At 36.4% G+C, this 26826-nt stretch overlaps 3 protein-coding genes and 3 pseudogenes across 3 annotated transcripts; 5 read left to right on the top strand and 1 right to left on the bottom strand.

Moving 5' to 3' along the window:
- The first annotated feature begins 295 nt into the window (after positions 1-295).
- On the top strand, positions 296-8192 carry LOC132172824 (putative glutathione S-transferase parC; annotated as a pseudogene).
- LOC148589889 (uncharacterized) lies at positions 3676-4621 on the bottom strand (annotated as a pseudogene).
- A 3042-nt stretch (positions 8193-11234) lies between the features above and the next one.
- On the top strand, positions 11235-12291 carry LOC148589888 (putative glutathione S-transferase). Its single transcript, XM_088512476.1, has 2 exons — positions 11235-11612; positions 11740-12291. Exons 1-2 carry the CDS (start codon positions 11295-11297, stop codon positions 12073-12075), a joined length of 654 nt encoding a protein of 217 aa, XP_088368602.1. The 5' UTR covers positions 11235-11294; the 3' UTR covers positions 12076-12291.
- Positions 12292-14946: 2655 nt separating this feature from the next.
- LOC132169885 (glutathione S-transferase U24 pseudogene) lies at positions 14947-15282 on the top strand (annotated as a pseudogene).
- A 1978-nt stretch (positions 15283-17260) lies between these two features.
- On the top strand, positions 17261-18422 carry LOC132170706 (putative glutathione S-transferase). Its single transcript, XM_059581787.2, has 2 exons — positions 17261-17692; positions 17820-18422. The coding sequence occupies exons 1-2, from the start codon at positions 17375-17377 to the stop codon at positions 18153-18155; spliced, it is 654 nt and encodes a 217-aa protein (XP_059437770.2). The 5' UTR covers positions 17261-17374; the 3' UTR covers positions 18156-18422.
- Positions 18423-20821: 2399 nt separating this feature from the next.
- LOC132170707 (putative glutathione S-transferase parC) lies at positions 20822-21807 on the top strand. Its single transcript, XM_059581788.2, has 2 exons — positions 20822-21227; positions 21367-21807. The coding sequence occupies exons 1-2, from the start codon at positions 20913-20915 to the stop codon at positions 21709-21711; spliced, it is 660 nt and encodes a 219-aa protein (XP_059437771.2). The 5' UTR covers positions 20822-20912; the 3' UTR covers positions 21712-21807.
- Positions 21808-26826: the final 5019 nt, after the last annotated feature.

Here is a 26826-nt window from a genome sequence, read left to right as displayed (position 1 = left end):
CATTTTTTTTTTTAAGAAAAAAATATCTAATAAAAAAATATCACGTAAAATGTTATTGCTTTTCAGAATTTATTTTTATTTTTTATTTTGTTTTTAAAAAGAATACCACGTAATAAAAAAGTTGTGAAAAAAAAAAAAAAAATTGTCCTTTTTATCATTTCTATAAGAAAAAGCACTGCACAATCCGTTTTCGCATACTGAGCCACCCAGAATTCCGACGACTGTCTCATAACTCTTTGGCTGCTCCATCCATCCCACTTTTCTTTCCTTTCAATCTTTTTGAGGTGTGTGAGAAATGGCAGACGAGGTTGTTCTGTTGGATCTGTGGCTCAGCATGTTTGGGATGAGGGTGAGGGTCGCGCTGGCTGAGAAGGGGAATGTAGAAAAAGACAACAGAAATATAATTGTAGAGAAGAAATTTAAATTTCTGATGTGGGTTCAATTGTACAATGAAATGACCTATTTATAGTTAAATGAGGTCCTAAAAGAAAGGAAATACAATAATTACAAAATAATATAAAATCAGCATATTTACAATAATGAATACGATATCAAATATTTTCGTAATATATTAAGAATATTGCGAAAATATAATATTCTAACATCCCCTCAAACTCTAGGAGGCGAAGCCAACTTGAGTTTGGAGATAAGATCATTGAGTCGTCCTGGTGGATGAGATTTGGTAAAGATGTCAGCCAATTGATCTGCAAAGATGACAGAATGAAGATGCAAAATACCTTGCTGAAGATGATGGCGGATGAAATGACAATCAATTTCGATATGTTTTGTGCGCTCATAGAAAACATCATTATGAGCAATCTGTATGGCACTTCGATTGTCACAATAAATAGGAGAACTAGTGGACTGAGAAACACCCATGTCGGACAAAAGCCATCGTAACCAGAGAAGTTCAGATGTAATGTCAGCAAGAGCACGATATTCAGCTTCAGTACTAGATCGAGCAATAACAGATTGTTTTTTACTGCGCCACGAAATTAGAGAAGTTCCAAGTAGGAAACAATATCCAGTGGTAGAGCGACGATCAGTAGGATCATCAGCCCAATTAGCATCAGAGTAGGCTCGGAGCTCAAGAGATGAATGAGAAGAGAAATGAATACCATGAAACATAGTGCCCTTGACATAGCGCAAAATGCAAAGAACAGCAGCATAATGAGTAAATTGAGGTGCACTCATAAATTGACTCACCAAATGAACAACATAGACAATATTAGGTTGTGTAACAGTAAGATAAATTAGACTACCTACTAGCTGCCTGTAGAGAGTAGCATCGGATAAAGGCTCACCATTCGTGGCTAGAAGTTTGACATTGGTCTCAAGGGGACTGCTCGCTGTTTTACTATTTGTCAGACCTGCTTGGGAAAGTAGATTAGATGCATATTTGGCTTGAGAGAGATAATAACCATCATTACACGAGATAACCTCAAGACCAAGGAAGTAGCTGAGTGTCCCCAAGTTGTTCATTTCAAAATTTTGGCTAAGGAAGGATTAAAGAGCACGGATGCCTGAAATGTCATCACCAGTAATAATCATATCATCTACATAAAGAAGGATAAGGATAGTACCATTATCAGTAGTTCGAAGAAAGAAAGCTGAGTCACAAGAACTAGAAACAAAGCCTTGTTGAGCAACCACAGAACTGAACTTGGCAAACCAAGCACGAGGAGCCTGCTTAAAACCATAAAGTGCCCGACGAAGTCTGCAAACTTTGTGTGGCAGATGGTGATAGCCAGGTGGAGGGTGCATATAGATTCTTCTGTAAGATCACCATTGAGGAATGTATTTTTAACATCCATCTGAAAAAACTGCCAATGATGAACAGCAGCAACTGCAAGTAAGGATCTAACAAAGGTCAGTCTAGCAACATGAGCAAAAGTCTCCTCATAGTCAATACCATACTCTTGAGTAAATCCTTTTGCAACAAGACGAGTCTTATAGCATTCCACAGATTCATCTGCACAAGTTTTAATTTTATAAACCCAACAAGTCCCATATATTGGTTTTAGAAAGGGCATCTAGTTCATCAGACATAGCATTCTGCCAAAGAGGGTCAGTACTAGCCTCACGATAAAAGTGAGATTCGTGAAGAGTAGCAAGAACAGAAAAACAATGATAATCATGGAGATGGGCAGGTGGTGCTTTTACCCTATCAGAGCAACGAAGTTCATGAGAAGGCTCGAGAGTGTGTGATGTAGCAGGAGGATCCGTAGTCGAATCAGGCAAATGAGAAGCAGTCGTAGAAGGTTCGTCCAATGAGCTTGAGTTATTTGCAGATGATTCAGGAAATAAGACAATAGAGGGGTCAGTGAAGACAAGAGAATATGCGAAGGAGGAATGCGGAAAAGGTATTTGACTGGTGAACATTTTATGTTCCCAAAACTCCACATGGCGAGAGATCCTAAGTCGTCGGGCAATGGGGTCATAGCAGCGATAACCTTTTTGAGTGATGCCATAACCAAGGAAGCAACACAAGTGAGAGCGGGGTTCAAGTTTAGTACGCTCATGTGGAGGAAGAGTGACAAAACAGATACAACTAAAGACGCGAAGCAATGAAAAGTTAGGTGTGCTACCATACAAGCACTCATAAGGAGTTTGGTTGTGAATAGTCGGGGAAGGCACATGATTAATCGTGTAAATAGCAGTGAGAGCAGCCTCACCCCAAAAGCATTCAGGAAGTGAGGCAGAGATGAGAAGAGCTCTTACAGTGTCTAAGATATGACGATGTTTGCGTTCTACATGCCCATTTTGCTGAGAAGTATAAGGACAAGAACGATGAGAGAGGGTCCCATTTTGTTTTAAAAAATTTTGAAGAGATTTCTCATTATACTCCATAGCATTATCTGAACGAAAAATTTTGATGGTACGAAAAAATTGGGTTTGTACCATTTGATAAAAATTTTCATAAACTTGAGTGAGTTCAGAGCGATACTGTAATAAATATACCCAAGTATAACGAGAATAATCGTTAGGAAAAATAACAAAGTAGCAAGATCCCCCCTTGGTGGGAACAGGGGTAGGGCCCCAAATATCAGAATGAACCAAATCAAATGGTGCAGAAGATGGAGACTCACTTTTATTAAAAGATAAATGTGTTTGTTTTCCAAGATGACAAGAAATACAATTAAAAGATTTTACATCTATGGATCCTATATGATCTTGAGATGCAAGAAGTTGGACACGTGGTAGAGAGGCATGACCTAAACGTGAATGCCATAAGTTGGAAGAGGCAGTGAGTGTTGTGACAGCAGCTGTTAAGTGAGTATGAGTTTACAAGAATGAAAGCTCAAAAAGACGTCCAATCTTACGGCCGGTCCCAATTAGTTGACCCGTCTGTGGATCCTGCACATCAACACCCTTGTTAGAAAATGTCAACTCCAAACCAAGTTCACAAAGTTGGCCAACTGAAAGAAGATTTAATGACAATTGAGCAACAAGATATGTGTTATCAATAGGCAAATTAGGTGAAGAAATAGATCCACTATGACTAACAGGTAACCTAGAACCATCACCAGTATAAATGACAGGATTGGGGGAAAGGGCAGACTTTTGGAAAAATAAAGTGGGGTCAGGGGTCATATGATTACAGCAAGCAGAGTCGATGAACCATGGATTTTTACCTGATGTGACGGACAAGGTAGTAGAGGAACGAGATAGAACCTAATGGATTAATGCCTCAACGTTAGATGCAGTGAGAGCAGAGGATTGAGATGGGTTCTCAGTGTAACATGCAAGTGCAGAGGAACCAGATGAAACAACTGTGGCTGTTTGTTGGAAAGGAGCTCGTGACTGACGTTTGTTTTGGAGCTTGTAGCAATTAGCAATAGAGTGACCAGGCTGCTTGCAATAGTTACAAATTATCTTCATAGAGGAAGACAGTGGTGTGGATCGTTTAGGAGGAAATTTAGGAACACTCTTAGGTGTAGCAGCAACAACCATATCTGGAGATTGCAAGTGCATAGTGGACCGTCGAGTCTCTTCAGAAATAAGTTCTGTTACAGCAGCTTCCAATGTGGGAAGAGGATTGCGGTGTAAGAGAGAAGCCCGAGTGGGTTCAAAATCCGCATGAAGAGCCATCATGAAATGCATAAACTTCCGACGATCCCAATACTTTGCAAATATTTCGACATCTTCAGGATGCTTCAGTTGAGGTTCTGCAGCAGATAATTGCTCCCAAAGACTATTAGTTTGAGAATACAAATCAGCAATAGACTGACCTGGCTCCTAACGTGTCTGATAGAGTTTAGTTTCAATCTGAAATTCTAGGGAGGTATCATAAGTATAATTATATCGTTTTGCCAAAAACTCTCAGGCAGCCTTTGCATTCCCAAGCTTGGGGAGCAAACTGTGGATGGAAGGAACTGAAGTATTGATAAACCAAGAAATAATCCCATAATTTGCACTGTCCCAATCTTCAAATCGACTGGCAAATTTGTCGGCTGACTCACCGTCTTTTTGTGTGGGTGCAACAGTTTCTCCACAAACATAATGCCATAATCTCCTCCATCTCAAAAAAAACTTCCATATTTTGAGCCCACAACATATAATTGGAACCATCTAAAATATTGTCAATGGGACGAACAATAGTATTAAGATTGGTAGACATTTTTTTGTTTTTTTTTTTTGTTGGGGAAAATAGAAAATATTAAATAAATAAACCTGAGGGCAGTAATCCGGTGTGGCGGACGTGCAGGTACAGCCTCAGGGAGCGATCTGGTGTGGCGCGCGCACAATAGCTATGGTGCACCCGCGAGCCATGATCCAGTGCGACGCTGTACACAGCAACAACTATAGACCTGCGGGCAAGTATCCAGTGTGACGCGGGACTATGGGGCATAGTTGATCTGGCGCGTGAAGGTGCGTGACGGCTTCGTTTTTTCACAGACTTTTCGATTTTGCACAATACAACCTCTAAAATTTCTGTCACGTACAAAAACAACCGCAACAAGCGTTTGGTGTAGTGTTGAAACAAAAAGAACGCTCAAATGGAAAAAGAAAATTATACGGACGGGGAAGAAAGGCTTAAAAGAGGCACCAAGAAAAAGGTGACTCTGCTACCGTGTAAAAAAAGACAACAGAAAGATAATTGTTGAGAAGAAATTTGTATCTCTAATGTGTGTTCAATTGTACAATGAAATGACATATTTATAGTTGAATGATGCTCTAAAAGAAAGAAAATAGAATAATTATAAAATAATATAAAATCAGCATATTTACAATATTGAATACGATATCAAATATTTCCGTCATATATTGAGAATATTGCGTGTTAAATATATTGGATAATATATTAGAAGCGGAAGAAAGAGAGAGAAGAGAGAGAGAGAGCGAAAGCACACAATGGACTACATTGTATTGACTCTTCTATTAATAATGAATACAGAGGCCTCTATTTATAGAGAGGCAAGTAACCTAATAGATTAAGGAAAGGTAAACCTAGTAGAATAAGGAAAGGTAAACCTAGTAGAATAAGAAAAGGTAAACCTAGTAGACTAATAATACCTAAAGAAGTAAATAACAAGTAATATTCTTAACATCCCCCCTCAAACTCAATGTGTAAACTTGAGTTTGGATAAACGAAAAAGGGAAAGAAAAAGGAATTCGCCGAAAAAGCTGCTTGTGCCGAAACAATTGCCGAAGTAACGCCATAAAAGTTGTTAGAGACCCGTGGATTCTGCCTGAATTTGAGCAATGCATTTAAGCTGGAGCTTGGTTCACTTGGTTATAATTTGACTTGAAAACCATATACTAGTAATGAAGTAGCACACCTGGTCGGCTGAGAAAAGTAGGTTCAGTTAAAAAGGGGTTGTTTGGCCCGTAACCCTTGGACTGTCTCGCCTGATCGGCTGAGCTAAAGTCTGACCCAAAAATTCTAGCTAGTAGACCGTCTCGCCTGGTCGGCTGAGATAAGTAGGGCCGGTTGAAGAGGCTAATCATGTCTGAAACCCTTGGACCGTCTCGCCTAGTCGGCTGAGATAAGTAGGCTCGATTGAAGAGGCAAATCATGTCTGAAACCCTTGGACCGTCTCGCCTAGTCGGCTGAGATAAGTAGGCCCGATTGAAGAGGCTAATCAGTGACCGGTGATGGCGGCATTTGACAAGGCATCAGTGGGCCGGTTGAAAGGGGCTTCTTTGGCCCGAAAACCCATGGACCTAAGGAAAGATTGGTTTGACCCGAGAGTGCCATCCGTAAGAAGAATGAACCGGATTGAATTGCGCCAAAGAACAGGCTATAAAACCGAAGTGAACAAGCATAAACCAACTTGAACCGCATAAAACAAACGCCTAAATTTGAAGAAGAGTCTTGTTTTCTGCCATATAGAGATACCAAAAGCAAAAATAGACCACAAATTTGAAATCAGGACGAAAAATTGAGTAGGAAACACCTGGTCAACTTTTTCAGTGGTCAAAGTCAAAGTCAAAGTCAACGGTCAACGATTGAAAAGTCAACGCTGACGTGGCACTAATGACGTGGCAAGGTCTGACTCGATACTGCTGACGTGGCACATTGGCTGACGTGGTACTGATGACGTGGCACACAGGCTGATGTGGCACTGATGACGTGGCACATAGGGCTGGTGTGGCTATGCTGACGTGGCAAGAATGGCGTGGCACGTGGGTGCGATGGCGCGTGTGTACACGCGCGAACGGAGGAGGCTTTTGCTGGCGCGTGGATCTGACGCGCGGACCTTCTAGGGGCGTGTGGCGGCGCGTGGAGCGTCGTATGGAGGATCTGCGGCCTGTTCTGGAATCACCGAGATGAAAGCTATCAATTGGTGGCCATGGAGAAGTGATCGGACCACCGTGGCGGCTGGTGGCGGAAGGGCAGTGGCGGAATTGCCAAAAATTTGGGCGGCGCGTGAGGGCGCGTGGAAGCTCCGATGGGGCTGTGTGCGGCGGCTCTGGGACGGTTGTCTTCCGGGTTTTCAAGCGGTATAGTGATACACTGAAAACCTCGAGGAGAAGATAAAGAACCGTGAGGAGCAGAGTGAATGATTCGCCGGATAACACTGGCGGCGCCGAAAAACGTCAAAGACGTTTATTGGAGGCCACAGAAAAGTGGCTCTGATACCATGTTAAATATATTGGATAATATATTAGAAGCGGAAGAAAGAGAGAGAAGAGAGAGAGAGAGCGAAAGCACACAATGGACTACATTGTATTGACTCTTCTATTAATAATGAATACAGAGGCCTCTATTTATAGAGAGGCAAGTAACCTAATAGATTAAGGAAATGTAAACCTAGTAGAATAAGGAAAAGTAAACCTAGTAGAATAAGAAAAGGTAAACCTAGTAGACTAATAATACCTAAAGAAGTAAATAACAAGTAATATTCTTAACATTGCGGAAATATAATATTCTAACAAGGATCAAATACGAGTACAAGGAGGAGGACCTGAGGAATAAGAGCGAGCAGCTTCTCAAGATGAACCCGGTTCACAAGAAGATCCCGGTTCTCATTCACAACGGCCAGCCGATCTGTGAGTCCCTCATCATCGTTCAGTGCATAGACGAAGTCTGGAACCACAAGTCTCCGTTGCTTCCCTCTGATCCTTACCAGAGGGCTCACGCCAGGTTCTGGGCTGATTTCATTGATCAGAAGGTAGCACGTCTTTTCAATTTCTTTTTCTTTTCTTTTTCTGCTGATGTTATTTTATTTTATTTTTCAAACCATAGAAACTAATCCCAAAAAATAGTAGCAGCTCAAGTACTGACTACTGTTGAGTCCATGTTTCGGACTTGAGTTTTTCTTTATGGATTGTTGGGAATTGAAGACAATTTATACTGTACGGAGGCTTGTAATTTTAATGGAATGCGAGTGCAAAATGCAGGTGTATGCCGTAGGCAAGAAATTGTTTGCCACAAAAAGAGAAGAGCAGGAGGCAGCAAAGAATGAGTTCTTGGAAATATATAAAACATTGGAGAGAGAGCTTGGTGAGAAGCCTTACTATGGAGTATGGGGGGTGAAACGTTCGGGTATGTGGACATTGCTCTCATCACTTTCTACAGCTGGTTCTATGTGTATGAGACATGTGAAAAATTGAGTATGGAGGCAGAGTGCCCCAAAATCATTGAATGAGCTAAGAGGTGCCTGCAGAAGAAGAGTGTCGCCGAGTCTCTTCCTGACAAGAAGAAGGTTTATGAGCGTGTGTCGAAGCGTGTGTTGGAGTATTAATGGACGAGTCATGTTTGTCGTTTGAAGTCGTTGGATGCACAGTGGCGGATCTAGGAATTGGAGTTACAAGGGCGTAAAAAATTAATTTTTTTTTCTCTTTATGTATTATATATATTTTTTATAATACGGTAAATACAATAAAATAAATAAATTATATCATAATATATGTATCACAAATCAAATCAAACTCATCAAATTACCCAACAAAAAAAAAAAACAAAAAACAAAAATCAAAGTAACTATTAAAAATCTTCATCTAACAACGTCACAAACACATAATAATTTAAATTACTTACGAAATAAATTAAGCACAATTAAATGACTACTAGTGTCTAAGAAAAATGAGTACTTTTAGTGGGCTATTAGCATAAGGCTATTTCTTTTAGAAAAGCCTCAAATCTCAAAGCATAAATTATATTAGAGTTTAAGCCTACATAAAAGAGACTAGAATCTAAATTTAGCAAAAAAAAAAATCACATTTATCTATAAACTATGACTAGAAACACTAAAAAAATTCACCCACTATCTTTTTTTAATAATAAACAATTATCTATTCTCTCTCCACTAGTAAAATATAACTTTATTCTCTCTCTCTTTAATAAAAAAATAGCCTTATTTCTTTACATAATGGCCATTTAACGACCAATAGAAGGCCAAAGGTGTCCCTGGTAATTTTTTTTTACCAGGGGCACCCATAAAATTATGAATGAAAATGCTTAATAAATTTTTTTTAAAAAAAAATTACCAGGGGCGCCTGTCGCCCCTGTGTAAATCCGCCACTGTGGATGCATGTTTTATTACCTCGTTGTGTCTGCTAAATGTTATGTTAGATGAAAATTTAATCGTTGTGTCTGCTAAATGTTATGTTAGATGAAAATTTCAATATATATATATATATATATATATATATATATATATATATATCTTTTCTTTTCTTTTTGTGAACTTTTCTTCTTCATTTTGTCCATTGTCTAAGAAAGAAGGAAAAAAAAAAAACAATTGTTTTAAAAAAAAAGTTTTGATTCGAAAAAAAGAAAAAGAAAATTAAGTGCAAAAAAGATTAGTCACAGGATTGGGAAGGACTAGAGAAAAAGGAATAAATAAGATCCTGTTCAATACCTAATACCTAGAACACGACAATAGCTTTAATATGACCATTTCCTTTTAAATAAACAACTAAGAGCATCACAATATATAAGATAGGGGCGGCTTCTCATTAAAAAAACTTTTTGGCCTTTAGAGGTCGTTGACCCACATTTAGGGGCCAAAGAAGATGGTGATTCTTCTCAAAAAAAAAAAAAAAAGGAAAAAAAAAAGATGGTGATTCGGTGACCCGAACTGCTCAAAATAGGTGGCTTAGCCACCCTCATGCCTTTGAGGGATGATCGAACTATCTCCCAATAGTCACAAGAAGGTGGTTCAGCCACCTCCGTGCCTTATGGCCAAAAAAATTGGTTCTATTATTTTAACTTGACGTTTTTGTATGATTGAGGATTGAGCAATTCCAATTGCCAAAATGAGGTGATTCATTTATTTCCAACACAACAACCCCCGATTATATACTTTTTTTTTTTTTGGCGAAACCTACTTTCAAGTTACAAAATTTGTCTCTTAAAAAAATAAAATATCATTTTTTACATTTGAAAGATAGTCAAACAAATGTTAAATTAAATTGAATAAAGAGTTTACTGATGGCATTTTTATAAGGAAAAAAAATGTAAAATCAGTACCTATGATTTACATCTTTTGTAATTAACTGACTGTGCTATCAAAATCAACTTAAAAGTTCATGAGGTATGCAAAAAAAAAAAAAAAAAAAAATTAGTCTTTACAGTCAAATTTCGTTCATTGACTTAACATATTCTAATAGCGTGAAACATTAGAATCAATAAAATTGTGATATTTATCATATTTAAGTTAGTGTCACATTAACGAAATCTGTTAAATTAGTGAACATAATTTGACAATAAGAACTAAATTGTTTTTTGGGCATACCTCAGGGCCTTTGAGTTTATTTTGATACCACATAAAACTAATTGTAAATCAGGTAAATCACAAGGATTAACGTTGCATTTTTTCCCTTTTTTTATAATTTTTGTTAAATTTTTTAAAAAAGCCAAAAAAAAAAAAAATCGATGTGAACGCTCTTATTTCCTGTCACCATTCTCAAGATGGTAATTGGTAAATATCGTTTTCCTATTTGCCTACAAAAAAAGAAAAGAAAAAGTAGTCAAACCCCACGCAGGCGACGTCCTCATTGTTCAAGAATCAACACCTTTTTCATTCTTGCCAAAAGTAAAAAAAATAAATAAAATAAAAGAATAAGAAAAAGCAATCAAACCCCATTGGCCGGGTTGTTTGCCGATAGACCAAAAACATTCCTCCAAAGTTTAGAGGAAATTTCCTCTAACATGCTTCAATAATACAAATGTCATATTCCTTATATTTTACTTAATATTTTTGGTAAAGTCCATTTAACCCCATCAAACTATTACATAAATAACAGTTCACCTCTCAAATTATCAATTGCGACAATTTACATCATAAACTACCAAAACAATGATAATGAATCCTTAATTTTTAAAAAATGACAAAATTACCCTTATTAAAATAAAAATAAAAATACTAAATTTAAATTTTTGTTCAAATTTTTAAGGGTATTTTTATCTTTTTAAAAATTCTATATGAATAATTTCGTCATTTTGCTAGCATAATTGTTATTGTTTTAATAATTTGTGAAGTAAATTATCATAATTAAAAATTTATTAAATAGATTATAATTAAAGTGATACTTTAAAGGAATTACGTAGATTTTACTCTAATATTTTTCTAATCGTCAAGCAACCCCCTATTTGCTATGAAGATATCGCCAACTTCATTGTTCAAGGTCAAATGTCTTGTTTAGCTGCAAAATAAAGAAGAAACAATCATGTTGACGTATTTACCATATGATGTAATCACTGACGTCGATGCAGATATGGTCCCACCAGTAAAAGCCACCCCCATAAGTAAAAGCTCAGCACAACCCGTTTTGGCATAGAATTCCGACGACTGGCTCATAAATCTTTGCTCTTCGCTTCAATCTTTTTGAGGTGTGTGACAATGGCGGACGAGCTGGTTCTGCTGGATACCTGTGTCAGCATGTTTGGGATGAGGGTGAGGATCGCGCTGGCTGAGAAGGGGATCAAGTACGAGTACAAGGAGCAGGACCTGACGAACAAGAGCGAGCTGCTTCTCAAGATGAACTCGATTAACAAGAAGATCCCGGTTCTCATCCACAACGGTAAGCCGATCTGTGAGTCCCTCATCATCGTTCAGTACATTGACGAGGTCTGGAACGACAGGTCTCCGTTCCTGCCTTCTGATCCTTACCAGAGAGCTCAAGCCAGGTTCTGGGCTGACTTTTTTGATCAAAAGGCAGTAGGTGTCTACAATCCTTCCTGTGATTTTACTTAAAGAAATTTCTTTTAAAAAAAATTCTGATATTTGATTAATTAGATTATTTATTAGAATTTAATTACTAGATTCATGCGAGTGCAAAATACAGGTGTATGCTGTTGGAAAGAAGTTAGTTACCACAAAAGGAGAAGAGCAGGAGGCAGCAAAGAAGGAATTCTTGGAAATATATAAGACAATGGAGAGAGAGCTTGGAGAGAAGCCTTACTTTGGGGGTGAAAAATTCGGGTACGTGGACATTGCTCTCATCACATTCTACAGCTGGTTCTATGTGTATGAGACTTTTGGAAAATTCAGCATGGAGGCAGAGTGCCCCAAGATTGTTGCATGGGCTAAAAGGTGCATGCAGAAGGAGAGTGTCGCCAAGACTCTTCCTGACCAGAAGAAGGTTTATAAGCGTGTGTTGGAGTTGTATGGACTAAAGTAATTGTAGTCATGTCATGTTCGTCGGTTTTTTTTTTTTTTTTTTTTTTTTCTCAGCGTCGTTCGAAGTTGTTGGATTGTTTGGTGTGTGTCCTGAGCGTTTTCTCAGTAGAGCATAGCTAGCATGTTTTATTACATCGTTGTGTCTGTCAAGTGTTTGATGAAATTGTGCCTTTGTCGTTTGTACCATGGGAGTAAGAAAGATGTTATGTTAGATGAAAATAAAATAATATATATTAATGTTATATATATTATTTTTTGTTGTGAACTTTCTTCTTTCTTTTTATCTATTGTCTAAGAAGAAGAAAAAAAACAAAAAAAAAAACAATTATTTTAACGAAATCTATATTCAGTTTTGATTTGAAAAAAAAAAAAAACAATTATTTTAACGAAATCTATATTCAGTTTTGATTTGAAAAAAAAAAAAACAATCATTTTAACAAAATCTATATTCAGTTTTGATTTGAACAACAAAAAAAAAAAGAATTAATGAAAATTAAGTGCAAAAAAGATTAGTCAAAGGAGGATTGGGAAGAGCTAGAGAAAAAGGAATTAAGATCTTGTTCATTACCTATAACACGACTCTTACCGGTGGGCCGTAATTTGTTGTGTCCTCTTGTAGTTCATTTGAAAAGTGAGAAGTCTTGTTGCAAGTTGCAATCTTGCAGAATGCAGAGATTCCTTGCTACTAGCCTACTTCCTATGTGGACCCCATGGGATAGAACTTAGTGGCCAAGTTGGTCGGTGGGTGTGTTAGTGGCTTGGTGAATTAGAAAATAAAATAAAATATTAGCTTTGTGGATGTGGGCTCTATCATATTATCACGTGTGGCTTAGTTCCTAAATATTAATCTAATTTGAGATTTGATCATAATTCATATTAAAATTAACATTTGACTTATCTATATTATTGCAAATTCGCAGCATTGTTTTGGAGCAGTATTGTTGTTGGGAACAGATTTGCAGCATTGTTTTGGGGCAATATTGATAGTATTGTTGTTGGGAGCTTCAAGATATTTTGTTAGGAGAAACAATTCACACTCAAACGCACCATCTTTCTTAAATCATATAGATTGTGTTTAGTTTATATTGCTAATAATTTATGTTTTTGTGTTTTTGAAATGCATAAGATTAAGATTTTGAATAAGTATTTACTATATTTTAATGTAGAAAAATTATACAAGTTTTGTTTTTAGCTTTCATTGTTGTTAATTAACTTAAATATTTGACGGGTTTAGATTCATTAATTTATTTGGCATTCTTTCATTTGTTAGTGGCAATAAGAACTATAATAAAATTTTAACGAAAAAGACTTGTGATTTACTATGAAATTATATCTTATCATATGTATCTATGTATTTGGTAGGTGCTACTATGGTCACGCCCATGTAAGATAGCCATGATTAGTCTCTCCGACCTACCATTTTAATTAAGAAAAAAAAAAAATCGTCCCCCACCTCAAAATCCTGATTCCACCGCTGAGTATGACCATTTCTTTTTAAATAGACGACTAAGAACGTCACAACATATAAGATAGGGATGGTTCTTTTATTTTCAAAGACTATTGACCTTTAGAGGTGGTTAATCCACACCTAATACTTAAAATATGTATGTTTTTCTATAAAAGAGGAGAAAATTAATCACCCAAAAACGACTCAAGTGCACGTGACAATCACAATTTTTTTTTATAGTCATGAAAGGCAGCATTGAAGATTAAAAAAATATATATATATATCAAAAAGAAAAAATGGAAGAATGCCCATACACCGCCAACTGCCAAGTGCTACAATTGGACGTCGCGACAAGGACTCGAAGTCCGCCTGAAATTCCAAAACGATCCTCCTTGTGTTGACTTGATACAATTCAAATCTCACACGACACTCTTCGTCTCCATTGTAGAGCATTCTCAATAGGGAAGTCATATTTTTATGTAAAATAGTTTCTCAAAATTTATTTTTATTTAGTTTAATTAAGTCATTTTTAAACGTATTTACATCTGATTAGTTATATTTCTATATATTTTATTAAAATATTATTAAAAGTGAGAAAAATTTTGGGATAAAGAGAACATGTGAGAAGAAAAATGGAAAAAAAAAAATTTGGGAAAAAAAGAGCATACAAAGAAAAAGTAAGAAAAAATTTGAGAAAAAGAGAAAACAGGTGAGAGAAGCAATGAAAAATAAAATAGCTCAATTGAAAAGTGTTGTTACATTTAGCTTTTTTTTTTAACTCTTCCAATCAAATATCTATTTTACATTTTCTTTTGGCTAATCCAATGTAAGAGCATTCCCAATTGAGAAGTCATATTTTTATTTAAAATGCCTCATTAAAACTCATTTTTATTTAGTTTAGTTAAGCCATTTTTAAATGTCTCTTAGAGCATTCCCAATGGAGGAGCCATATTTTTATGTAAAATGGCTTATCAAGACTCACTTTTATCTAGTTTAGCGAAGTCATTTTTATATGTCTCTACATCCGATTAGCTATATTTCTATCTATTCTATTAAAATATTATTAAAAGCAATAAAAGTTTTGAGAAAAAGAGAACACGTAGAAAAAAAGTAGGAAAAGATTTGGGAAAAAGAGAAAATATGTGAGATAAACAATGAAAAATAAAATAGTTCCCTTGAAAAGTGTTGCTACATTTAGTTTTTTTTTTTTAGCTCTTCCAATCAAATATCTATTTTACATTTTCTTTTGACTAATCCAATGTATGGTGCTTTTTAAACATTTAAAAAACCATTTTAAATAAAAGTAACATTTACCTCTTCGATTGGGAATGCAATTACACATCTCCAACAATATTATGTGAAAGAGCATTAGAGCAACACAATTTACTAGATCTGCTCCCCAAATTGCTTCATTCCTTTTTGACAATGGCGGACGAGGTGGTTCTGCTGGATTTCTGGCCCAGCATGTTCGCGATGAGGGTGAGGGTCGCGCTGGCTGAGAAGGGGATCGAGTACGAGTCTAAGGAGGACGATTTGTGGAACGAGAGCGATCTGCTTCTCAAGATGAACCCGATTCACAAGAAGATCCCGGTTCTCATCCACAACGGCAAACCGGTTTGTGAGTCCCCCATCATCGTTCAGTACATTGACGAGGTCTGGAACGACAGGTCTCTGTTTCTGCCCTCTGATCCTTACCACAGAGCTCACACCAGGTTCTGGGCTGATTTTGTCGATTTGGTGCTTGCTTTTGCTGAGCATTGAATCTGGAAGGATGTGGTTTTGAGGCAAATCTTCGAGGATAGATTGGACCACGGATATTTTTGTGCTTACGGTTTAGGTATTGGCTTTGTCTATTAGCCATCATTGCAAAACTACCAGTGTCTGGAAGCACAGATTGATTTTGATTTTCCAACAAAGTTTCATAGTTCAAGAGTTCATCTTGAAACTCATGAAAAGTGGGATCAGACTTGCGAGTGGCAAAAGAGTAGGATGTAATAAAGGAATTGAAAGAGGGATTGAGTCCACTTACAATGTAGGATATCATATCCTCATCTTCCACAGGTTTCCCAACAGCAGATAGCTTGTCAGCAAGAGTTTTTGCTCCTTGGATGTACTCCAGGCAAGACTTCGACCCTTGCTTCAGACTTTGGAGTTGGCGCTTGAGATGGCTTACACGACTTCTTGACTGTGAAGCAAAACGTGTAGCAAGTGCCTTCCATGCCTGATGGGCTTTTTTTAAACCATAAACAATACCCAACACACTTTCAGAGAGTGTGGCATTGATCAAGCTCAAAACGCATTGATCTTTCCTACCCCAGTTTACAAATTCTGGGTTAACAGCATCAGTTGGCTTTCCTTGTTCATCAAGAACAAACTGAGGAGGACATGGCTCTGTCCCTTCTGCAAAGCCAAGTAAGTCATGACATGCGAGCACTGGGGAGATTTGAGAGAGCCAAAAAAGGTAATTGGAAGGGGTAAGTCTAATGGAAATCATATGAGAGACATTGGGTGGAACAAAGGTTGATGCAGCAACAGAGTTGGAGGAGGAGGCCATTTCGGATCAACAACTAGGTGTTAACCACAAAGCTCTGATACCATGAAAATGAATTCAAACAGATGGGAGAAAGATATTTTTCATTATACATCTTTGGTGATACACGCTCCTATTATATACACATATGATTGTAACTATACAAGAGATTTTCCATGATTCTTGGGATTGCATTGAATACACAATTACCCCATATATGTCATGATTAATATATTTCCATGCAGGTGTGAATGTTATTCCTTTTTCGTATAATCCTTGCTGTCTTTGACTTCCTTAGTGAGTATGCATTGACAGTGGCGGATCTAGGAATTGGAGTTACCAGGGGCGTAAAAATTTTTTATTTTTTTTTTTCTCTTTATGTATTATATATATTTTTTATAATACGGTAAATACAATCAAAAAATAAATTATACCATAATATATGTATCACAAATCAAATCAAACTCATCAAATTACCCACAAAAAAAAAAAAAATCAAAGTAACTATTAAAAATCTTCATCTAACGAGGTCACAAACACATAATAATTTAAACTACTTACGAAATAAACTAAGCACAATTAAATGACTACTAGTGTCTAAGAAAAATGAGTATTTTTAGTGGGCTATTAGCATACGGCTATTTTTTAGAAAAGCTTAAAATCTCAAAGCATAAATTATATTAGAGTCTAAGCTTACATAAAAGAGACTAGAGTCTAAATTTAGCAAAAAAAAAACCACATTTATCTATAAACTATGACTAGAAACACTAAAAAATTCACCCACTATCTTTTTTTAATAATAAACTATTATTTACTCTCTCTCTCCATTGATAAAATATAACTTTATTCTCTCTCTCTTTAATAAAAAATATCCTAATTTCTCCACATATGGACCATTTGAACACAAAAAGAAGGCCAAGGTGCCCTGATAATTTTTTTTACTAGGGGCACTCTTCAAATTTTGATCGAAAATCCTTAATGGATTTTTTTAAAAAAAAATTTACCAGGGGCGCCTGCCCCCAGGTCGCCCCTGTGTAAATCCGCCACTGTGCATTAATGTGCTGTTAAGCAAGGTGACAACATAGAGTTTCCTTTTGTAATAGCTTTATGAAACGTGTGCAGCAAGTGCCTTGCTGTCGAGCAGGGAGATCTTCCATTTGTAGTTACATGCAGATTGGAGTTTCCTTGTGTAGTGCACAGAGACGTGCTGAGCATTAGCATATTCGCTTACAAAAGCTCAGCACAACCCGTTTTGGCTTAGAATTCCGACGACTGTCTCATAAATCTTTGCTCTTCGCTTCAATCTTTTTGAGGTGTGTGACAATGGCGGACGAGTTGGTTCTGCTGGATACCTGTGTCAGCATGTTTGGGATGAGGGTGAGGATCGCGCTGGCTGAGAAGGGGATCAAGTACGAGTACAAGGAGCAGGACCTGACGAACAAGAGCGAGCTGCTTCTCAAGATGAACTCGATTAACAAGAAGATCCCGGTTCTCATCCACAACGGTAAGCCGATCTGTGAGTCCCTCATCATCGTTCAGTACATTGACGAGGTCTGGAACGACAGGTCTCCGTTCCTGCCTTCTGATCCTTACCAGAGAGCTCAAGCCAGGTTCTGGGCTGACTTTTTTGATCAAAAGGCGGTAGGTGTCTACAATCCTTCCTGTGATTTTACTTAAAGAAATTTTTTTTTAAAAAAATTCTGATATTTGATTAATTAGATTATTTATTAGAATTTAATTACTAGATTCATGCGAGTGCAAAATACAGGTGTATGCTGTTGGAAAGAAGTTAGTTACCACAAAAGGAGAAGAGCAGGAGGCAGCAAAGAAGGAATTCTTGGAAATATATAAGACAATGGAGAGAGAGCTTGGAGAGAAGCCTTACTTTGGGGGTGAAAAATTCGGGTATGTGGACATTGCTCTCATCACATTCTACAGCTGGTTCTATGTGTATGAGACTCTTGGAAAATTCAGCATGGAGGCAGAGTGCCCCAAGATTGTTGCATGGGCTAAAAGGTGCATGCAGAAGGAGAGTGTCGCCAAGACTCTTCCTGACCAGAAGAAGGTTTATAAGCGTGTGTTGGAGTTGTATGGACTAAAGTAATTGTAGTCATGTCATGTTCGTCGGTTTTTTTTTTTTTTTTTTTTTTCTCAGCGTCGTTCGAAGTTGTTGGATTGTTTGGTGTGTGTCCTGAGCGTTTTCTCAGTAGAGCATAGCTAGCATGTTTTATTACATCGTTGTGTCTGTCAAGTGTTTGATGAAATTGTGCCTTTGTCGTTTGTACCATGGGAGTAAGAAAGATGTTATGTTAGATGAAAATAAAATAATATATATTAAAATAATGTTATATATATTATTTTTTGTTGTGAACTTTCTTCTTCCTTTTTATCTATTGTCTAAGAAGAAAAAAAAAAAAACAATTATTTTAACGAAATCTATATTCAGTTTTGATTTGAAAAAAAAAAAACAATTATTTTAACAAAATCTATATTCAGTTTTGATTTGAAAAAAAGAAAAGAAAAAAGAATTAATGAAAATTAAGTGCAAAAAAGATTAGTCAAAGGAGGATTGTGAAGAGCTAGAGAAAAAGGAATTAAGATCTTGTTCATTACCTATAACACGACAATAGCTTTAGTATGACCAGGGGCGGAACTACGTACACGGCCTCCAAAGTCTTTAAAATTTTTATTAAAGTAGGAATATTTTATATATTTGCTCCTTAAATTTAGAAATTTGTCCTTCTAAATTAATTTTCTACTCCCTTGTGTCGTTTATCCAGTAAGACTTTCTCTCTCACACCATACTTAAAAAACTTTCTCAGTCCTCCTTGTCTCAAACTCTCTCTCTATTGGACCAGACTCTATCTATGTTAGACTAGAAAAGTCTTACCGGTGGGCCGTAATTTGTTGTGTCCTCTTGCAGTTCATCTGAGAAGTGAGAAGTCTTGTTGGAAGTTGCAATCTTGCATAATACAGAGATTCCTTGCTACTAGCCTACTTTCTATGTGGACCGCATGGGATAGAACTTAGTGGCCAAGTTGGTTGTTGGGTGTGTTAGTGGCTTAGTGAATTAGAAAATAAAATAAAATATTAGCTTTGTGGATGTGGGCTCTATCATATTATCACGTGTGGCTTAGTTCCTAAATATTAATCTAATTTGAGATTTGATCATAATTCATATTAAAATTAACATTTGACTCATCTTTATTATTGCAAATTCACAACATTGTTTTGGAGCAGTATTGTTGTTGGGAACAGATTTGCAGCATTGTTTTGGGGCAGTATTGATAATATTGTTGTTGGGAGCTTCAAGATATTTTGTTAGGAGAAACAATTCACACTCGAACACACCATCTTTCTTAAATTCTATAGATTGTGCTTAGTTTATATTGCAAATAATTTATGTTTTTGTGTTTTTGAAATGCATAAGATTAAGATTTTGAATAAGTATTTACTATATTTTGATATAGAAAAATTATACAAGTTTTGTTTTTAGCTTTCATTGTTGTTAATTAACTTAAATATTTGATGGGTTTAGATTCATTAATTTATTTGGCATTCTTTCATTTGTTAGTGGCAATAAGAACTATAATAAAATTTTAACAAAAAAGACTTGTGATTTACTATGAAATTAAAACTTATCATATGTATCTATGTATTTGGTATGTGCTACTATGGTCACGCCCATGTAAGATAGTCATGATTAGTCTCTCCGGCCTACCATTTTAATTAAAAAAAAAAAAAATCGTCCCCCCACACTCAAAATCCTGATTCCGCCGCTGAGTATGACCATTTCTTTTTAGGGTTAAATACCAAATACCCTCCTGGGGTTTGGTAACTTTATTTTTATCACAGGACCCCCCCTGGAGTTTTGAAAAAGGACAAAGTTAGTCCATCCGTTAGTTGACTGACACGTGGACCAATCAAATGTTGACACGTGGTACATATTTAATTTAATTTTTTTTTTAAAAAAAATGAAGAAAAAAGAAAAGAAAAAAAATTGGGGGTGGTTTCGGCCACCCCCAAAGCTCCATGGGGGTGGCCGAGCCACCCCCAGTTTTTACAGGGGTGGTTTCAGCCACCCCCTTGGGCTCCTCGGCCACCCTCAAATGGCCAATTTTTTTTCTTTTTCTTTTTTTTTTTTTTTTTTTTTTTTTTAAAAAAAAATACATTTTTTTTTAATTTAAAAAAAAAAATTAAATAGGTGCCACGTGTCAACATCTGATTGGTCCACGTGTCAGTCCTAATGGTCAACTTTAACGGATGGACTAATTTGGTACTTTATCAAAACCCCAGGGGGGTCCTATGATAAAAATGAAATCCCAAAGAGATAAAAATAAAATTATCAAACTCCAGAAAAATATTTGGTATTTAACTCTTCTTTTTAAATAGACGACTAAGAACGTCACAGCACATAAGATAGGGATGGTTCTTTTATTTTCAAAGACTATTGACCTTTAGAGGTGGTTAATCCACACCTAATGCTTAAAATATGTATGTTTTTCTATAAAAGAGGAGTAAATTAATCACCCAAAAACGACTCAAGTGCACGTGACAATCACAATTTTTTTTTTATAGTCATGAAAGGCGGCTTTGAAGATTAAAAAATATATATATATCAAAAAGAAAAAATGGAAGAATGCCCATACACCGCCAACTGCCAAGTGCTACAATTGGACGTCGCGACAAGGACTCCAAGTCCGCTTGAAATTCCAAAACGATCCTCCTTGTGTTGACTTGATACAATTCAAATCTCACACGACACCCTTCTTCCCCATCTTACACATCTCCAACAATATTATGTGAAAGTGCAACACAATTTACTAGATCTGCTCCCCAAATTGCTTCATTCTTTTTGACAATGGCGGACGAGGTGGTTCTTCTGGATTTCTGGCCCAGCATGTTCGCGATGAGGGTGAGGGTCGCGCTGGCTGAGAAGGAGATCGAGTACGAGTCTAAGGAGGACGATTTGTGGAACAAGAGCGATCTGCTTCTCAAGATGAACCCGATTCACAAGAAGATCCCGGTTCTCATCCACAACGGCAAACCGGTTTGTGAGTCCCTCATCATCATTCAGTACATTGACGAGGTCTGGAACGACAGGTCTCCGTTTCTGCCCTCTGATCCTTACCACAGAGCTCACGCCAGGTTCTGGGCTGATTTTGTCGATAAGAAGGTAGAAAGCCGATCTCTGCAATTTCAATATCAAATTAGTTAAATAATTAGATTATTTAATAGAATTTACTATTCATTTAGCATGTTGACTCTGCTATGTATATATGTATTTGACCAGTTCATGCGAGTGCAAAATGCAGGTGTATAGTGTTGCAAGGAAGTTATGGGCGACAAAAGGAGAAGAGCAGGAGGCAGCGAAGAAGGATTTCTTGGAAATATATAAGACATTGGAGGGGGAGCTTGGTGAGAAGCCTTACTTTGGGGGTGAAACATTTGGGTTGGTTGACATTGCCCTCATCACATTCTATAGCTGGTTCTATGTGTATGAGACATTTGGGAAATTCAGCATGGAGACAGAGTGCCCCAAGATTATTGCTTGGGCAAAGAGGTGCATGAAGAAGGAGAGTGTCGCCAAGTCTCTTCCCGACCAGAAGAAGATTTATGAGTCTGTCTTGGATTTGAGGAGGATATTTGGTTTGGAATAGAGTAATATATGTTAATGGTCCTCATGTTTATCCTTTGAAGTTGTGAGATTGTGTCTGCTCAATGTTTGATGAAACTGAAGTTGTGCCTTTCTATCTTCTTTTCTTTCTGAAATTGCTCTTTTGGCGCCTTTTATCTAATATTTAACGAAAGGGAAATGCTACGTGTTTTTTTTTACTGTTTTTCGGGTCTCCTCTCAATTGTGATGTGACTTTTAAAATTATCGTTGAGTTTAAGATTATCATTATTGACTTTTAATTTATTGGTAATTTTAAAAGTCATATTATAATGGAGAGGACACCGTAACACTAAAAAAATACCTAACATTTCCCTTTACAAAATCTATATCCAATTTTGATTTCAAAGAAGATTAGTCAAAGGAAGATAGGATTGGGAAGCAACAAGGAAAAACGGATCGTGCAAAATATTTAGAACACAACAATAGCTTTAATATGGGCTGTGTATTTGAATTGAAACACAAGAAACGGGTGTATTGAATGAGTAATTTTTGAAATCCTTCTTAATTATATTTTTAAAAAATGAGGTGGCTTTTAAACAATTTGATTAAAATTCAATATTGATCAATTAGAAGCTCAATGGTGATTTTGAAAGCCATATCTTTATTGGGGGTTCACAAAAGTAACACGAGAAAGATTTCTAGCGTTACTCGGCTTGGCTTCGCTACTTGGGATTGGGGTGGTCCGACCCTATAAAGCTAAAAAGATTAATCAATACTCTTTAATTAAGCCCCAATTACGAAAAAGAAAATAATTATAAAAAATAGAAAGTCATGTCACCCCTAAAATAGGAACTAAAATTCTTTTTTTCTTTAAGTGAAAATAGTAACTAAACTTGTTATTTCGCCTTAACTTAAAACCAACATGTCGGTTAAATTCATTTATTAAAATATTATTTAGAATAAAGTAAATTTTGTTTTGTGAAATAATGCATGTTATACATTATCTTCTAAGCCATTTGTCAATCATTTCTTTTTGCAAATTTAATGGATTTACCTTTGGATCTATGGACTCATGTGAGTCCCACAAAAATTCAATGATAGATTCACCAATTTACTATACCAAAATGGTTGAAAAGATTGTTGAAAGAATAATTTTTTTTTTTTTTTTTTTTTTATCATTTCTCTAAGGAGAATTATATGTAGCTCAACACAAAATAGGTTATCCATTGAAACTAAATGTCTCGTAGCCAATATATATATCTATATATATATCTTCTTTTCTTTTTGAACTTTTTTTTGGCCTTTTATTCTTTGTCTAAGAATGAAAAGAAACAAATATTTAACAAAAGAGAGCTCCCATTGTCTGGATGGGCCGTAAAACACCAGATACAATAACTATGAGAACACGGAGCTTATGAAAAAAAAAAAAAAAAAAACCAATCAACAAAAATGCTCCACCACCTCTTTAGCCTAATGTCGCTATAGATTCCGCTCAAAGCCACCGCCTAGTACGCACACCACCAATAGACGGAACGCCGCACCGCCCAAGCTCTAGCCCACCACAAAACAACTACCCCCGATCCAAGCTATGGTAACTAGGGTTCAGCCGTTCAGGGCAGTTGATGGTGATGATCGACTGGCGGATGAGATGGAAGGACAGAAAAGCTAGTTGGTGTCGTGGCCAGATCTAGTTGGAGACAATGTCTGAAGCCGTGGCAGCTCGATTGAGGATGGTGATGGTCATAGGCCCCCTCCGAAACCTCCGATTGGCTTTCGGTGGCGACATTAGGCTAAAGATCCGGTAGCTTTGGGCAGTGGCTTTGGCTAAAGATATACTGTTTTCAAGCTTATTGTATTTGGTTTTCTTAGCTGATGTGTCACCTTCTTATAAAATAATCCTCATAATAAATTTGGAAAAGAAAAATGTCAATTAGGTTGTATTACTAGGAAAGGACGCGAACATTTTCCTTTCTTTTTCCTACTTGCCATATTGACGAAACCACTGCTGTCGTCAACACTTTGGAATGAACATAGAAAGATGGTCAGTGAAGACTCAAGAGTGACCCCAAGGCCCTAGAAACAAAAAGAAACAATATATAGAAAATGACACAAGTTAGAACATGCAACCGACTTCATTGCAAAACCCTTGATCCATTGTCCTCAAAAGGTAATTCAATCAGCTGGGACCACGCCTAATAAAGCGGAGGTCACTAGTTCGAATCTCCTTCCCCCCCTCTTGTGCGGACATGTCAAAAAAAAAAAAAAAAAAACCCTTATCCATTATATAAATAAATTAAGGACCGACACAACCGCATACTCATTATCAAATTACTTAAAGAAATTTAAAAAAATTCGGATATATATTCGAGTAATTTGATTATTTAACAGAATTTACTATTTCATAGGGAAGATTCATTTAGCATGATGACTCTGCTATGTATGTATTTGATCACTTCATGCGAGTGCAAAACGCAGGTGTATAGTGTTGCAAGGAAGTTATGGCCCACAAAAGGAGAAGAGCGGGAGGCTGCAAAAACGGAATTCTTGGAAATATATAAAGATATTGGAGGGAGAGCTTGGTGAAAAGAAAAAAAGGGACATATAGCATGTTGCGCCAAATGATAAAAAGACAAAAACCACTCTCTTTCAGTCTCTGTTTGACAAATGATAAATATATTGTTTTTTTTTTTTTTATTCGTATATGTTTCGTTTATGACTTGGTTTGCATAGATCTGAAAATTATGATAAGTTCTATGTGGTGTTTTGTTTTTTCTTTCCTGTAATTGATACATATATGTTGTGTGGTTTAGTAATCACCAGTAAACTATTATTAATTAACGTCCATTTTGTGGTTGATTAATCTATATATGTCTTCGTCTTCCTCATTTGGTGTGTTTGGAGAATGAAAAATAGATTTCTTGGACGGTGTGATGGTGACAAAGATACGAGGGAAGCCATGAAGCTCCATGTGGGTGCTGACTAAGAATGTAAATCACTTTGATGGTGCAGTATTACTGGATGAAAGGGCGGTGGGGCTTGGCGGCTTTTGGCAGTGGCGTGGGTGGGCCAGCAATTGGTCAATGGGAAAGAGAATAGTTTTGTGATACAAGATTTTTTTTTTTTTTTTTTTTTTTTCAAAAAAGGTTGGATGGAGAGGCTAATTGTAGCTATTTTATTTAAGCGTTACTATAGTAGCACTAATACGCTGGACGCCACTCAAGAGGGGCCTTGATGGTGAGAACCGCATATGCTCCCTTAAAACCGACTAAGCCATAGCTTAACACCCGCTCCACCAGGACATCAATGAGATTCAAGGTGACTAACACTAATAGGCTAAGAAATTCTCATTGCAGAAGTCGAACCCAGGCCTTAGAACATGTCCAACCTCATGAAAATTCCCTTGAAATTATTGAACTATCAGCCTTGGTGGTTGATACAAGAAGATTTAATTGTGGGCATTTTTGTTTATTATTTGATTTGGTACAATATCTTGATGTGTCTCTTCTTTATTGGAGAGCACAAAGGACCTAGCTTGTGCCTACTCTTTATAGAAATTATTCTCTAACTTATAAGTAACATGTCAGTTAAATTCGTTTATTAAAACAATATTTAGAATAAAGTAAACGCAAATTAAATTCTACGTAAAGAAAATTATATATAACTCTACACAAAACAGGTTATCCGATGAAACTAATTGTCACGTAGCTGTCGATGAATTTTACATGTCAGTACGCTGGAAAAAAATAATTTAGGACCAAAAATCAAGAACAATTTTTAAATAAAAAATATAAACTAAATAAAATCAATATTATGTAATTAATAATAGGTTAAGTGGGTTGTGTCAGTTACTCACGAGTTGTGTTCAGGTCTAAGAGTTCGACCCATTTAGCTAAATGTGTCATGTTCAAGTTTATCTTTGATTCTTTATTGAGTTGGTGGGCCAAGCAAATCGACCTAAACCTGGCCCGTGAACCAATTTTGCTAGCCTTACTTGCAGGCATCCCCAACCACTTGGGGGTGGCAGTGACCCATCTCCAGGGATGGTTGATCAGCCCTATTTTGGTCAAACAAGGTAGCAAAAGCAACTAGCTCCATTTTTTTTTTAAAAAAAAAAAGTTTTTTTTAAAATAATATTAATAAGACTTATGAGACATGTGTTAGTTGTTGATTGGTTTGACGTGGCACCGTTAAAAATATTGGACAGAAGCACTATCTCTGTTTAATTGGATGTATAAAGATACCACCTATGATACTTTTTGAAACCAATGTAATCGTTTGATAATGGATGGGCCTTACCACAAGTAGAGCTGATAATTTTTTACATGACTTGTGAACCCGATACAAACCTAACATAAAATTAAAGTGTTAGAGTTGAGAAGTATGATCTATTTAATTAAATGGGTCGGGTTAGGGTTGACTAATATAAATTTATACACATGTTTCGACACGACCCGAAACTGACATGGGACATAATAACAAGTAATTTTTGACATGATCGGCAAATCCAAGATGAACTCAATACAAATTTAGAGTGTTAAGGTTTAAAAGTTGGGATAAATGCAAAATTGATCCCTGTAGTTGGCCTAATTTACAAATCACTCCCTGTGATTTAAAAAATAATTTATAGGCTCTTAAGGTAGGCCAAATAAACATTTTACTTCCTGAACTCATTTTCTGTTAAATGACTTAACAAAAACCGTTTCATTGTCACCTTACACCCAATAAAAATAAGACATGTATTCTTTTTTATTTATGCTTTTAAAAAATGACAAATAAATTTTTTCACGTCATTGTCAGACTCCAACACATACTCTATGTCAAATTAAATAAATATAATCCTTTTATATCCTCATGTGCCGCCGTCATTTTCATCTTTCTCATTGATTCATTGTCCATACCATCGTCTTCATCTATAGCCGGCCAGCAGCTGGCTTACGTGACGCATTTGCCATTTGACGAAGTCCTGGGGAAAGAAAATGCATACAAAACGACGCAATTAAGTTAGGAGATATGCTATAGTTAAAACAAATCCAGCCTACAACCCACCATCGCTTAATATTTTATGTTATTTTTTAAAATAAAATATTAAGAGATGGTGGGGAGAAGGTTTGAAGAATGAAAAATAGTATACCTCATACTGAGCATTATTAACAACCAA

The sequence above is a fragment of the Corylus avellana genome, chromosome 1 (genome assembly GCF_965113065.1).
Source record: "Corylus avellana chromosome 1, dhCorAvel1.hap1.2, whole genome shotgun sequence".
In the NCBI taxonomy this organism is placed as follows: Eukaryota; Viridiplantae; Streptophyta; class Magnoliopsida; order Fagales; family Betulaceae; genus Corylus; species Corylus avellana.
The sequence above is the reverse complement of the archived record's forward strand: the minus strand, read 5'-3'. Positions and strand labels throughout refer to the sequence as shown.

What these genes read in the sequence shown, in the direction of transcription:
- LOC148589888 (XM_088512476.1), top strand. Translation starts at nt 11,295, where the DNA reads ATGGCGGACGAGCTGGTTCTGCTGGATACCTGTGTCAGCATGTTTGGG. An exon ending in ACTTTTTTGATCAAAAGGCA is followed by an intron (nt 11,613 to 11,739) that starts GTAGGTGTCTAC and finishes TGCAAAATACAG; the next exon opens with GTGTATGCTGTTGGAAAGAA.
- LOC132170706 (XM_059581787.2), top strand. Translation starts at nt 17,375, where the DNA reads ATGGCGGACGAGTTGGTTCTGCTGGATACCTGTGTCAGCATGTTTGGG. An exon ending in ACTTTTTTGATCAAAAGGCG is followed by an intron (nt 17,693 to 17,819) that starts GTAGGTGTCTAC and finishes TGCAAAATACAG; the next exon opens with GTGTATGCTGTTGGAAAGAA.
- LOC132170707 (XM_059581788.2), top strand. Translation starts at nt 20,913, where the DNA reads ATGGCGGACGAGGTGGTTCTTCTGGATTTCTGGCCCAGCATGTTCGCG. An exon ending in CTGATTTTGTCGATAAGAAG is followed by an intron (nt 21,228 to 21,366) that starts GTAGAAAGCCGA and finishes TGCAAAATGCAG; the next exon opens with GTGTATAGTGTTGCAAGGAA.